The sequence below is a fragment of the Falco peregrinus genome, chromosome 7 (assembly GCF_023634155.1).
Source record: "Falco peregrinus isolate bFalPer1 chromosome 7, bFalPer1.pri, whole genome shotgun sequence".
In the NCBI taxonomy this organism is placed as follows: domain Eukaryota; kingdom Metazoa; phylum Chordata; class Aves; order Falconiformes; family Falconidae; genus Falco; species Falco peregrinus.
Window position 1 is genome coordinate 39,281,196 of NC_073727.1, and position 13,677 is coordinate 39,294,872.

Sequence of the window (13,677 nt, forward strand, 5' to 3'; positions counted from 1 at the left end):
ACCACCTGCGGCTGGCTTTGGCAGAAGCTCGACAGACTGGTAAACACCAAGAAGTAATGTACTGAAGAATATTTTTCCTGCTACATGCCTGGCCGCCTTCCAAGTGGCGGCAGCACGCAGTGCATATGGAAAGGTTTGTGCATGCTTGCCTTCACCCCTCCAAAAGAAACCAAATACACTCTTCTCTTGTAATGCCACTTCTATACCTTGACAGTACCTCCTTAACAAATTTACTAAAAACTTAAATTAGTGCATTTAACAGCAGTTCTACACAGAAGGCTCTACCAGAAGTTCTCAAAAGATCTTAAATTCAAAAAGGAAATTACACTTGGTTTACAAATGAAGGGAGCATGAAGACAAGGGTAAAATTTAAAGCTAGTAGTTTTTTTAAATATTTAGCAAAATGAACTTAAATGATTTCACAAGAATCAGGAACAAACACTATACATAGTATTTAGTTCATTTTTACAGCTTCTATTTAAAATAGGTTTTTATTTCCTCGGTACTCAGAGGTTTGACAATGTTCCATGGGGCTTTTAAAAATCATAGTTTATGATAAAAACCTCCACAAGGTGGTATGCTGTACCGAGAAGAGAGGCAGACCTAGACCACCATCTTAAAAAAGCCACAGTGAGTTACATAAGTCACATTTTAACAACTGTTGAAACAGCAGAAGCTAAATATTGTATTCTCTATTTTATGACTATTCTTCCCTTTTATTACACCTGAGAAATCATTATAACAGACAATATCCAAATACAGCACTTTCTGCCATCTGATTTGTGTTTGTTTGCAGCTGGACAGACAACTGCTGTAACTGCCGATAATCTGACCTATAAAAGAACAAATCAAGAAGACCACCAAGATCATCACACACCACATGAAGTCACCTGCAAAACTGAAGCGCGCGCACACACCTCCGTGGAAATCTGGCTTTCAATGTGCAAACAGCACCTGAACTGCTACCACAGTCTCAAACCTTCTTCCTACTACTTCGACCTTGTCCAGGGACCTCCTCTTCCAGGATATTTAAATGCAGACAGAGTTCCCATCAAGAAGCCCGGAGCTCCACTGATGAGTCACAGGCCTACCAACGCAGGCGCAGGCTCGTTAAGCACTCAGCTGTAGGGAAGGCAGAGGGTGTTCAGCTATTCAGACAACTGCTGTTACCTTGTCTGGCTTTTCTAAGGAAAATTGTCTCCCACAACAGAAGATGAAGATGACACAGTATTTCCTCGTTGCACACTCAGCCTTAAGATATGTATTACATAACTGACACACTGGAAGCCCTACTAAAACTTAAAGGTATCACTGTATCATTGCAAAGGCAAGCATCATAAACATGCTTCAGAATTCCTCGTCTACTTTCATCCTTTCAGTATAAGCCAGCACTTCCGTTTGCATCCATGTAATAATGAAGTAAGGACATGGTATTAGTTCATCATTACAGACATAACCAGCATTTTCATTCAGCTAATACACAGCAATATCTACTAAATTCCCTTCATAATGTTTTTGTTCACTGAAGTTTTTGCTTAAGTGATGAAGTCTCTGAAGGGTACGGTTATACAAGCTGTGGCCAACCTGAATGCAAGTCACCATGAAAACTCTGCTTTGTGTCTTCAAAACCTAACTCCACAGTATATTCTGCTCTTTTCACCTGAGGGTGTGCTGCACTCATACGCAGAAAAGTGAGCTTTTGCTGCTCTGCAGCTCGCCATACCGACTGCACCACAGGTCTTACAGCAAGGTAACTCTTGTGCTGAACTAGGCTGGACTACAGCAGATTTGTTTTACAGCAGCTGATTGACTGGTATTGCGTTTTTACCTTGAAACTGCTTAATGCAATGTAAAAGTAGCATATTCTATTAGCTATAAAAGCACGCTCTTAAAAGAGGTGAAGTCCAGTCTCAAAAGACAGTATTTAACTTATCAAGCCTCCCTACTGCTAAAATGTGGAAAAAAAAAAAGTTTCCCTGCAAGGTTTCATAGTTAACAACCAGCCACCAAGTCAAACAAACTAAACACTCCAGATGTAAACTACAAAGGCACAAGTCAGCTGACAGATTACCATTTTTACTGTTCCTAGTCCACATCAGGTAAACCTAAGCAGTATTCCGAAGTCCCACACAGGGTGGCCCACCCCCAGCAGCAACAGAGTTCAGTCACTTCAGCTGAGCATGGATCCAAACCGCACCAAGTCCCAACCAATCCGCACTACGCATTTGCAGAGTCCAAGGCACCTGGGAGCCTAATTGGAGTTTCTGCAACCAACTGCTAGCAGCAGGAGAGTACTGCTGCATTTATCTATGTGTGGACACAATTTCAAGTCCTTTCATGAAGGGCATAACATGCAACACCCTGTAAACAGCTCTCAGTATTGCTGAAAACTCAATACATGTTCTCTTTTAACCTGAGCTGTTGGACAGCAATCTCGGAATTTAATGAGCTGCTCCAGTCTGAACCGAAACTTGTCAACCAGAGTGTTTCTTTCATAATTTACTTGCAACAGCTCTGCCCAAAGAAAAAACGCTGCTCCTCGCCGGCAGCTCCGCCCCCTGCCCACTCAGTGCTTGGCCGAAGGGTACCCCCTCCCCTGTGGTCATGGCCATAACCCTGATGCCTCGTTTGGCCTCCCCATCTTGGCACTGAAATTCCCAATTTCTCTGCTTCTTCGGACATTGGCGTTTATAAAACACAGTGCTGCAGGCCTATTCGATGCACACCCTGCTCCTGCTTTACGTGACAAAACGTACAAACACCTGAAATAACAACGAGTATCTGCCACCTCACAGCAGAGGGCTGTAACCACTTGTAACGGGCACCCTGACAAAGTCGGGGTTCGGCTGTAACCACCCCCAGACAGCAGCGACACGCTTCCAACGCGGCGAGGGTGCCGCGCCACCAGAGCCGATTTGCATTTGCATGTCAGCAGATCTTCCACGGCAAAGCCTAACCTCGCCGCCGCGGGGGAGCTCAGCCGGCGCCGCCACACCCCGGCGGGGCAGCGCGGCACAGCACCCGGCGAGCGGGGCGAAGCTGCACACAGCACGGCCTGGCGCCCCGCCGCCGCCCCGCTCCCGGCTGGACACGCGGGACCCTGCGCCCCCTCCCGCACCCGCGCAGGCAGGGCGGCGGCAGCGACGCAGCCCCGGCGGCACTCGGTCTCCAGCGGCTCCGGGATAGGGCAGGGCCCCGATGCCGCCACCAGTTCCGGGCTCGCCGCCCCGCTCCGCTCCCCTCACGGGACCCGCGCCGCCGGCCCGCCTATACCGGCCCGTCCCGGGCCCCCGTCCCAGCCCGTTACCTGCAGACCGCTGCTCCCCGCGGGAGGCCGCGCTCCGCCGGAGCGCCAGCAGCGCCGCGAGCGCCAGGAGGGCCAGCGGCACCCGCATAGCGCCCGGCGGCGGCTGGCGGCGAGCGCGCGGAGGCCGCTCCGGCTCGTGCTCCCGCGCCGCACCGCGATCCCCTCGGCCCGGCGGCGCTGCGGCGCCTGCGCACTGCGCTCCCCGCGGGAAGCGGCGGGGCCGAGGGTCACTGCCGGGCGGGGGAGGGCCCGGCGGCGGCGGGGCGGGGGCTGGGGGTGGGGCTGGGGCGGGGCCGTCCGGGCAGGGGCAGGGGCAGGGCGGGGGCAGTGCCGGGGCAGGGGCAGTGCCGCCGGGGCAGGGGCAGGGCAGGGGCAGGGGTTGGGGCTGGAGCTGGGGCAGTGCCGGCCGGGCAGGGGCAGTGCCGCCGGGGCAGGGGCAGGGCAGGGGCAGGGGCTGGGGCTGGGGCTGGGGCTAGGGCAGTGCCGGCCGGGCAGGGGCAGGGGCAGCGGCAGGGCAGGGGCTGGGGCTGGGGCTAGGGCAGTGCCGGCCGGGCAGGGGCAGTGCCGCCGGGGCAGGGGCAGGGGCAGCGGCAGGGCAGGGGCTGGGGCTGGAGCTGGGGCAGTGCCGGCCGGGCAGGGGCAGGGCAGGGGCAGGGCAGGGCAGGGGCTGGGGCTGGAGCTGGGGCAGTGCCGCCGGGGCAGGGGCAGGGCAGGGGCAGGGGCTGGGGCTGGGGCTGGGGCTAGGGCAGTGCCGGCCGGGCAGGGGCAGGGCAGGGGCAGGGCAGGGCAGGGGCTGGGGCTGGGGCTGGGGCTGGAGCTGGGGCAGTGCCGGCCGGGCAGGGGCAGGGGGGCCGGGCCGGCCGGGCAGGGGAGGACAGTAGCCTGGCGGTGGCCCTTGGGCCACAGTGGTGGCAGTGAGGCCTTTCACCTCCGCGGTGCCCTGGCCTTGTTTTATGGATTGTTTTGAAGTGCCAATGCCGTGCCATACCTGTGGGCCCCAGCCGCTGAAAGAGACTTCTGCTGCCTCCCCGTTTCTTAATAAACACAGAGTGTTCATCCTGTGGAGTTTTTCAGAATGAGTTCTTTGCGTTCCTACACATAGAGGAATCCTAATTTATGCCGAGAGCTTTTGTTCTTCCTTACAAATAACCTACATTTACATGCATTTAAAACAATTAAATGAAGTGCTGCCAAGCAAGATGGAGATTGCAGCTTTTTCTGCCTTCCTGTTGCTGTGCTTCCCACCCCGTGTCTCAGTGCCAGATAATTCAGCACCTTAACCACCCAGCCTCAGGGCTACCCTGGGTCAGCTAAGGAGGAGGACGCAGAAGAAACCTCCTCTGCCACACACCTCCCCAGCTGTAAGGAGAATGTAGCAGCTTTTTAAGCTCCTGCCAGAGGTTCTGCAGATAACGTTTTTTCTAGACTAAAATGGAGACAGCATGAAGGATCCCTGACACCCACGCTTCTTCCCAAGCTTTCAGAGACAGAAAGGAGGAAACAGTTACATGCCAGAGTCGTCATGCTTCCTCTTTCTCACACCTCTCACAGAAAATGTTAACTTCAGCCGCTCCCTCACCTTCATTTCCTGTCTCAGACTTTGTCTCAATTCCTGGAGAAAGGTATGGAGCAATTGCTTTCTTGCCATCTGCATTTGCAAAATTGAGAAGACAGAGCAATTTGCTGTGTGAGCAGGAATGAGTAGTAAGGAGAGGGGAGATCACAAGCCAGCACTGGGTGCTGAAGAAGAACACCTCACTGGTGCAGTCTCAGAAACGATGGTGTCCCACAGGTGATGAGGTGGTGGTGTGGGGTGTAGGGTCGACATGGGTTAAAAAGCCAAGAAGGAAATGGATTGAGAAACTATACTCACACTATGTAGCAATGCTACAGTCACAGGCTGACCTTTGTACTTAACATGAGTGCAGTCATGAGCTTTACAACCGGCACATGCTTAACTGTCTTGATTGAAATATTGGCCGCTTGCTGGCATATGGATTTTGCCTTCCTGAATGGTGGCGTGCTTACATGATACTTTCTAACTAGGATGAGAGGAAACAGCCTCAATCTGTACAAGGGGAGGTTTAGATTGGATGTTATAGAATAGTTCTTCACCAAAAGGGTTGTCAAGCATTGGAACAGGCTGCCCAGGGGAGTGGCTGAGTCACCATCCCTGGAGGTATTTAAAAGTGCAGACATGGCGCTTGGGGACAAGGTTTAGTGTTGGACTTGGCAGTGTTATGTTAACAGTTGGACTTGATGATCTTAAGGGTCTTTCCCAATCTAAATGCTTCTATGATTGAAATAGTATTTTACACAAAAGTAAGTGAGAACAAGGAATCACTAGCCCTAGATAAAACATTAGGTATTCTGACAGTCATATCAAGGGCTGACAGTGTGCCTAAGGTAGGTGTCACATCAACAGACCTTAATAACGTAGCCTGTTTTTTTATGACAGTACTGCACAGACTTGATGGAATGTTATGAAGGGTTGTCAGAACTTAAGTCAGCTCTCTACAGAGAAATGAAGGAAATGTAATTCTGGTTATGAGAGTTGTCCCCAGCACAACTTCTGCCTGTGCTACCAGAACCCCTGTACACAGCTCCACCAGGGTCTTCTCTCACTGTGCAGGGAGTGGAGTCCATCCCCACCAAAACATTACAAACTTGCTAAATTTTTTTCTTGTCTTGAATTGTTACACTTTGGAAAAGAGGAAAAAATGGCCATTATCATGTGAAGTGTCTTCTAACTTCCTCCTTTCCACTCCTTTTCATGCTCAGCCCAGGCGGTGGTTATTTGCCTCTCTGTGGCAAAGGTCTTGACAATATAAACAACTTCCTGGGACAAGTTTCCACAGCCTTTTGTTTGCTTGTTTGTTTTTTTTTAGCTACCACTTAATTGTGTCACAGAGTTATTGTGCCTTCATGTGCACGTGCAGTAGCACTCCCTGGAGTTTTGCTGTCCTTGCAGAATTAAATACAGGATCTTCACCTCACTTAGTCTGAAATGCCTACTCCTTTGATTCATCATGATAGTCATAGCAGTTACCAACATGCTTTCTCACCAGCCAGGCTATGTTCTGGACCTTTAGATTTTTTTGGCTTTGAAATACTGCTCAAGGCCCTTTGAAAAACTAAGGTGAATATAATATCGGTGTGGGAACAAGTTTGGAGCCTGTATGAGGCTGTATAAGAATACTCATAGGAAAGGTATGTTTCAAAGGTAATGCCACCTTTTCCTTAAATGCTATCACAAAGTGAAATCATAGACACCAAGAAGTTATCTCTAACCAGAGCTTTTCCCCATTGATTGAAAGCACTAGCTCTGTTCACCTTCAAAAGATACAAATAATCAGCCACAAAATCCCCCTCCCCCAATAAATGCTCATTAGTGATCATTTAGCTTCTATACATACCATAAATCTGTTAGGAAGTTCAGTGATCTTCTTATACAGACCTATGGTAAAAATACATATTTTGATCTTCTAGGAGCACCATTCCTAACTGTCTAGCAGCCATTTCAAATTTATGCCCATTTTGGTTCTCCTCAGCTACCTGTTCTTTCCACATTCACATTTCCAGGAACCAGAGAACTAGAGCAAGGAGACCTAAAGCAGTGCAAGCCGTGCTTTTATCAGAGAATTGTATTACTCATTGAAGAAGAGAAAGAAAATGGCCCACTACCCGGGAATTTGTCTATATCCTAGAATTAAAGCTCTTTTAAATGCCCATGCTGCATATCCTGTAATTATCCTTGCACCCGATTCTGAAAGAAGTAGATAAATAATGACCAATGGAAATCATGGTATCATGGCAGCTTACTAGGGTGGTCATCTCTCCAACAGAGCAGCAGCAATGAGCACTACTTAGAAGTCAACCACAAAATCAAAGACAACAGGTTTATTTGCGGCTGACTGAATTGTAAAGTAAAAGAAAACAGAGAAAAGATAGCAAGAGTAGATTAAAAAGACATGATTGCGAGCCAATGAGCAAGTCTCTAAAAAGCTGCAGCATTTTCAGTGCAACAGCTGCTCTGCTGTAGCTGCTGAGTTGACAGATGACCTCTCATGCTCTGTTGTGTTTATCTAATGCACGTGTGATCTGATATGCATCCTGAGAAAAAAAACTAGCTTAATGGACAGTAATCCAGACAGGTGGGAGAGGTATACTAATGGCTCAGGATAGAGAGTCATTAACCTTCATCAGTAAAAGGTGAGGGCCTATGTTTAGTTGAACCTCTGAATGAGGTAAAAGAAAAACCAGGGGCTTCTCACTTAAATACATTCGAACATTCTGAGACCCTTAAGAAAAGACAAAGCTAGAGACAGTTACTGGATTTGTGAGGGCGGTTGTTTGTTTTGTTTTCTCCTAATACTGTAGGTTTTTGTGCTTTACACATGAAGTTATAGTGCGCACCTTACTGTGTGTCAGTATAGTTGTTGGTCCCATCCCCAGACACAGGTCTGAGTAAACTGCTAACTACCTTGCTTGGCAGAAATAGCACTGTTACAGAAATGAAGCTAATCTACTCTTTGGTGAAGAGATGTATTGGGCTTGTGTGACAAGGTTTCGGTAGCAGGGGCTACAGGGGTGGCATCTGTGAGAAGTTGCTAGAAGTTTCCCCTGCGTCCAATGGAGCCAATGCCAGCCGGCTCCAAGGCCGAGCCCACCAGTGATAACGTATTTATTATCTCTGGGATAATGCATTTAAGAAAGGGGAAAAGTTGCTGCGCAATGGCAATTGCAGCCAGAGAAGAGAGGAGTGAGAACAGGTGAGAGCAGCAGCGCTGCAGCCAGCCAGGCCGGGGCAGGAGGGGCAGGAGGTGCTCCAGGCGCCGGAGCAGGGGTTCCCCTGCAGCCCCTGGTGAAGGCCATGGTGGGCCAGGCTGTGCCCCTGCAGCCCATGGAGGTTAACGGTGGAGCAGATAGCCACCTGCAGCCCATGGGGGGACCCCACGCTGGAGCAGGGGGATGCCCAAAGGAGGCTGTGACCCATGGGAAGCCCACACTGGAGCAGGGTCCCGGCAGGACCTGTGGACCCGTGGAGAGAGGAGCCCAGCTGGAGCAGGGCTGCTGGCAGGGCTTGTGACCCTGTGGGGAACCCACCCTGGAGCAGTCTGTGCCTGAAGGATGGCAAACTGTGGGAGGGAACCGATGCTTGGGCAGAGGAAGAGGGTGAGGAGTCCTCCTCCTGAGGAGGAAGGAGCAGCAGAGACAATGTGTGATGAACTAATCGCACACCTCATTCCCTGTCCCCCTGCACAAGCTGCTGAGGAGGGGAGGGAGAGAATTCAGGAGTAAAATTAAGCCTGGGAAGAAGGGAGGGGCGAAGGGAAGGTGTTTTAAAGTTTTGGTTTTACTTCTCATTACCCTACTCTGATTTGATGGTATTAAATGAAACTAATTTCCCCAAGCTGAGTCTGTTTTCCCTGTGATGGTGATTGGTGAATGACCTCCCTGTCTTTATGTCAACCCACGAGCCTTTCACTGTATTTTCTCTCCCCCTGCCCAGCTGAGGAGGGGAGTGATAGAGGAGCTCTGGTGGGCACCTGGCATCCGGCCAGGGTCAACTCACCACAAGAGGTAAGGAAAGGCTATCTAAGCATGTCCTTCTGTAAGCATGGAAAAGACAAGCATTATAAACAAAATCACAGTACAGTCAAAAGCTCTGTGCAATGCCGTTGTGAACTTCTGTATATTTGTGTCTGATCTAGACCTCTGTAGTGATTTAACCCCAGGTGGTAATTAAGCACCACACAGCTGCTCACTCACTCCTCCTCACCCAGAGGGATGGGGAGAAGAATGGGAAAGGAATGTAAAACTCGAGAGTGGAGAGAAGAACAATTTAATAAGAAAAGCAAAAGCCCAGCTCAGGTCACTTGCACTGCTTCTTGTGAGGCTTGTCCTCCAATGGTTCAGGTAGTTGCTGCTATAGTCATTCCTATAACATGAAACTCAAACCATGGATTAAAACAATTTAAAGGTATATCCATTACAGTCTCCACCCCTAGTCCCTTTGGACCAGCCCATAGGGTTTAACATTGCAATTAACTCCTTCCCTTGCCCCTGCTCTGGCTTGGACTTATCCACAGACTGCAGTCCCTTAGGGTTGTACCTGCTCCAAGTGGAGCCTTGGCTATGAACTACACTCTCTCCAGGGGAATACCTGCTGCAGCATAGCCTTACCCACAGCCACAGTCCCTTCAGAAGTAAATCAGCTCCAGCATGGCTTTATTCCTGGTTGAAATCCCTCCAGGGCTGTACCTGCTCTGTCATGGGCTTATCGATGACCACACACTTTGAGGTGATCTAGCATGACCTCATGCAGAGCCACAGATGCTTCAGCTGTAGCGTGGACTTATCCACAGCCACAGATACTTTGAGATGTACCTTCTTCAGCCTGGACTTGTCCTTGGGCCACAAGTTCTTCAGAGGCATACCTGCTGCGGCACAGATATAACCATGGCCACAGGCACTCCAAGATGTACCTGCTCAGGCATGGACTGATTCACGGCCACAGGGGCTTTGGGGTGTCCTGCTCCCATGTGGACTTATCCACAGGTCACAGTCCCTTCAACTCAGGTTCACGCTGGAGTTCCAGCCTGTCCAGTACAGCAGCACAGAAACAGCAGCGATGCCCTGGCCACCTGCCAGCCCAGGCACATTCCCATGGCTGTTATCACAATGTTCCCAGGCACAGTGCAGTAAGATGATAAGCAGGACAGCAAGCAGCGAAAGCAAAAAGCAGTCACTAAGTGCTAGACTCTAATACACAGTAAGGCAAGCAAGCCCCATAGCAAACACCGAAACGCGATGATTAATAGCTAAACAGCAATAACAGCTATAAATTAGAAATAACACATTCCAATCAAATCCGCCATTATCTTGAACCCTTCGAGCCCCACGTTTAGTGCCAAAAAAGGACTGTCATGGTTTAACCCCAGCTGGTAACTAAGTACCACACAGTCGCTCGCTCACTTTGCCCTCACCCGGAGCGATGGGAAGGAGAATTGGAAAGTAATGTAAAACTCAAGGGTGGAGAGAAGAACAATTTAATAAGCAAAGCAAAAGCCATACACACAAGCAAAGCAAAGCAAGGAATTCGTTCACCACTTCCCCTGGGCAGGCAGGTGTTCAGCCATCCCAGGGAAGCAGGGCTCTGTCAGTGTAATGGTTACTCAGGAAGACAAACACCGTAATGCTGAATGTCCCCCGCTTCCTTCTTCTTCCCCCAGTTTATACACTCAGCATGACATCATATGGTGTGGAATATCCCTTTGGCTAGTTGGGGTCAGCTGTCCTGGCTGTGTCCCCTCCCAGCTTCCCGTGCCCCTCCAGCCCTCTCACTGGCAGGGCCCAAGGAATGGAAAAGTCCTTGACTTGGTATAAACATCACCCAGCAATGCCAAAACCATCAGTGTGCTATCAACATTGTTCTCACACCAAATCCAAATCACAGCGCTGCACCAGCTACTAAGAAGAAAATTGACTATCCCAGCTGAAACCAGAACAGCCTCGTAAGAGTAGAACTGTAGTCCAGAAAGATCATATCTTCTGTAGCTTTCTGGAAAAGGGTGCCATTAATCGAGGTGCAAAAATGTCTTCTGATAGAGTCCCACCTCATAAAATAGCCTAACACCTCAATCAGTCTCAGAAGAAAAAATATTCAGTCCTTTGTTCTCTTTGACTAATCCAATATCTCTGTCTGATGTGGAAAGTCCCATGCAAAGTAATTGCTAAATATTAGCTATGCTTTAGAGATACTGCATATAGTGTTTTAAAGAGCTATAGTCTTATACAGACCACACTGTTGTTTGACAGCCTACTGGGGAGAAAATAAAGAATTGAAATTACCTGTTTTGTTGGATGTTATGAGTTTCTAAAAAACATTTTCATAGCGTGAGTGAAGTATCACAATGCAAGATTCTGCAACTCTGCATGGTACCCAGGGATTAAAAATGCATAGCAGAACCATCTTATATACACAGGATAATCATTAATCAATTCTATGCAAATTAAGTATAATTTCTTGTAAATGTATGTGGAGACTATTCAAAAGCAGAATTGTATTATAAATAATGTGGAGGTCTGAGAATGGGCAAAGATACTTTCAACACTACACATAACACAGAATAAGATATGAAGAAAAAAGTAAGAACCTAACTTTAAGGTATTTTTTAATCGTTGTGATTGAGTGGATTCTAACTGAAATTTGTGTATGCTTGTAATATTTGAGGTTATACTGATACTCCTACTTCATTAGAGGCCCTTTAATTTTTATTTTGAAGTAATCTGAGAAACAGTTCCTAGTGAGAGAAAGGTATGCAATATATTCTCTCTTTGGCAACAATCACAAGAGCATGATATCTGACTGGGTGTGCAATGTATGTGGACTGCTGAGGCAAGCAGCAGGTGTAGAACTCATACTTGCCATTTGAAGTGCTGACTTTGCCTAGTGAAGGTATCGTAGAGGACATGATGTGAGGATGGGACTTGCAAATCAGCACCATAAATTCCTAGGAAACCAGGCTTCATAAATTCTGCTGCTCAGAAAATTTTGTTATGTGAATATGTGTTTGATGAAGCAAGTTCTATTATCTGGGAAGAGAGGAGGACAAAGAAACTGTAATTGAAATAAGTATCAGAAAAAGAAGGTAGAGTCAAACAGAAAAATCAACACATTAAAAAGCCAGTGTGTACTGATACCAGCCAAGCTTTCATTTCTTTTTCACAAACATCCAAAGAGAATTAAACAGCCATTGCAATAGATCTCCTACAGTTGATTAACAGCAGAAAGAAGAAGCTGAAGATTTCCAGATACTCACTTGTACACAATGTTATGCTGTTACCCTTAGATATAGTTGAGATGGGGTAGGGCTCAGTTCAGGATCCCCCAGGGAAAGCGAGTATCCCTGAGCCAGGATACTTTTGGGCTTGTCCATGGACATGTGTTGCTGTGAGAAGTCTTGGAGAAATCTCAGATGACAGAGACTAGTTTTCAATTATTTTTTTTAACATCTTTTACATTTGTACCTGCCTTGCCAAATTTATAAGCAATCCTTTGTTGCCTTAAGCCTTTGTTAGATATAATTTGTTGGTTTTATGCTTCTGCTGTTTAAAAAGAACTACAGCACATTCAATAAACTAGTGGTGGGGCAGGAAACTGGCAAATCAGCTGAAGCCAGAATAAACACTTGGTCTTTACTCTCTATGGTAATTTATTGTGTTGGGAGACCTGCTGTTATTGAGCTGTGTGCTCAAGACTGTGGACAATGGCATCAGATATTTTTTTTAATCAGTTATCAGGCTAACCAATTATAAGTGTGTTGAATCCAGCAGAGGGAAATAGCAATTCCAGCATTTTAAGAAGCAGATAGACGCCTTCTCTGCAGCCTTGCATTGGACTGGTCACCTCAGTCCCAAGAGGACAAACAGTCAGGAACAAGTGCAGAAAGGAGCTATTCTGATCAACAGTTGAAAGTGGGTAAGTTCTCTTCTGAGAAGAGTCTAAAAATGCTTGTGTTGCCTAGTCTGGTAAAAGAAAAGGCTGAAAGGGGAACAACTTCTCTCTGTAAGTAAGTTCACTGAACATTTCCATAAGAACATTTCCAACTTTCACAAGGTTAGAGCTTGGAACAGTTTCTTGGTAAGATTAATGGAATAAAAATGTGGTTAGTTTTAATAAAGGATATGATAATTTAAGAAAGAAATTACTTAACAAGACTACCTGCTATAGCAGTGAAAAGTACTCTGGTAATCTATCTGGATTACTAGTGATCTGAAGATTGTGTATAAATATTAGCTGCTGAGGATATTTTAGAGCATATTTTTCTTGTAAAGTATATTATTGATATCCTCTCAACCTTTTTTTGTAAGGTTTTGTAGGACGAAAATCAAACCATACCCCCATAAGAGAAAAAAATCTTCTGACAGTACTTTGAAATAGTACTGCCAAAAGGGGAATAAAACCTGGTGAAAGGAGAAAAAAAACTCACTTGATTTCATAAAGAATCTTTCTGATTTCTACTGGCCATGGGTTTAATTTGTAAGTGTATCGCCACAAAATGCCCAGCAGAGCTACACACACACTAGACAGCTCAAAGATCTGGCACAATTCTGAACATAGTAAGATTAATGAATGAATGCATACATCCACAGTACCAACTTCAGCCTAAGAAATTAGTTGTTAAAAAGGAAAATGTCAAGAATATTTTAGATTTTGTAAGACAAAATTAATTCACTTTCATTGTACACAAGACTGATCTGTAACAAACTTACATAGCATACTATAGGACATAAGTGAATCATAATGTTATACAGCAAACAAGCAGCTAACCAACCAATCAGTAGTTTGTGTGATTCTGTTTTCC

At 47.1% G+C, this 13,677-nt stretch overlaps 1 protein-coding gene across 3 annotated transcripts in view; it reads right to left on the minus strand.

Moving 5' to 3' along the window:
* IFNGR1 (interferon gamma receptor 1) overlaps nucleotides 1-6,741 on the minus strand; it is a 29,726-nt gene extending 22,985 nt beyond the window's left edge. The window contains exons 1-2 of one of the 3 annotated variants that reach the window (XM_055809868.1): nucleotides 6,724-6,741; nucleotides 4,296-4,365 (exon numbers count right to left, since the gene is read on the minus strand). In XM_055809868.1, the coding sequence (XP_055665843.1) occupies nucleotides 4,296-4,365; nucleotides 6,724-6,726 (73 nt within the window). In that variant the 5' untranslated portion in view covers nucleotides 6,727-6,741. Of the gene's footprint in view, nucleotides 1-3,307; nucleotides 3,506-4,295; nucleotides 4,366-4,886; nucleotides 4,908-6,723 lie in introns of those variants that run through there. The other 2 variants (XM_055809866.1, XM_055809867.1) reach the window with 2 other exon arrangements.
* Between the last annotated feature and the right edge of the window lie 6,936 nt (nucleotides 6,742-13,677).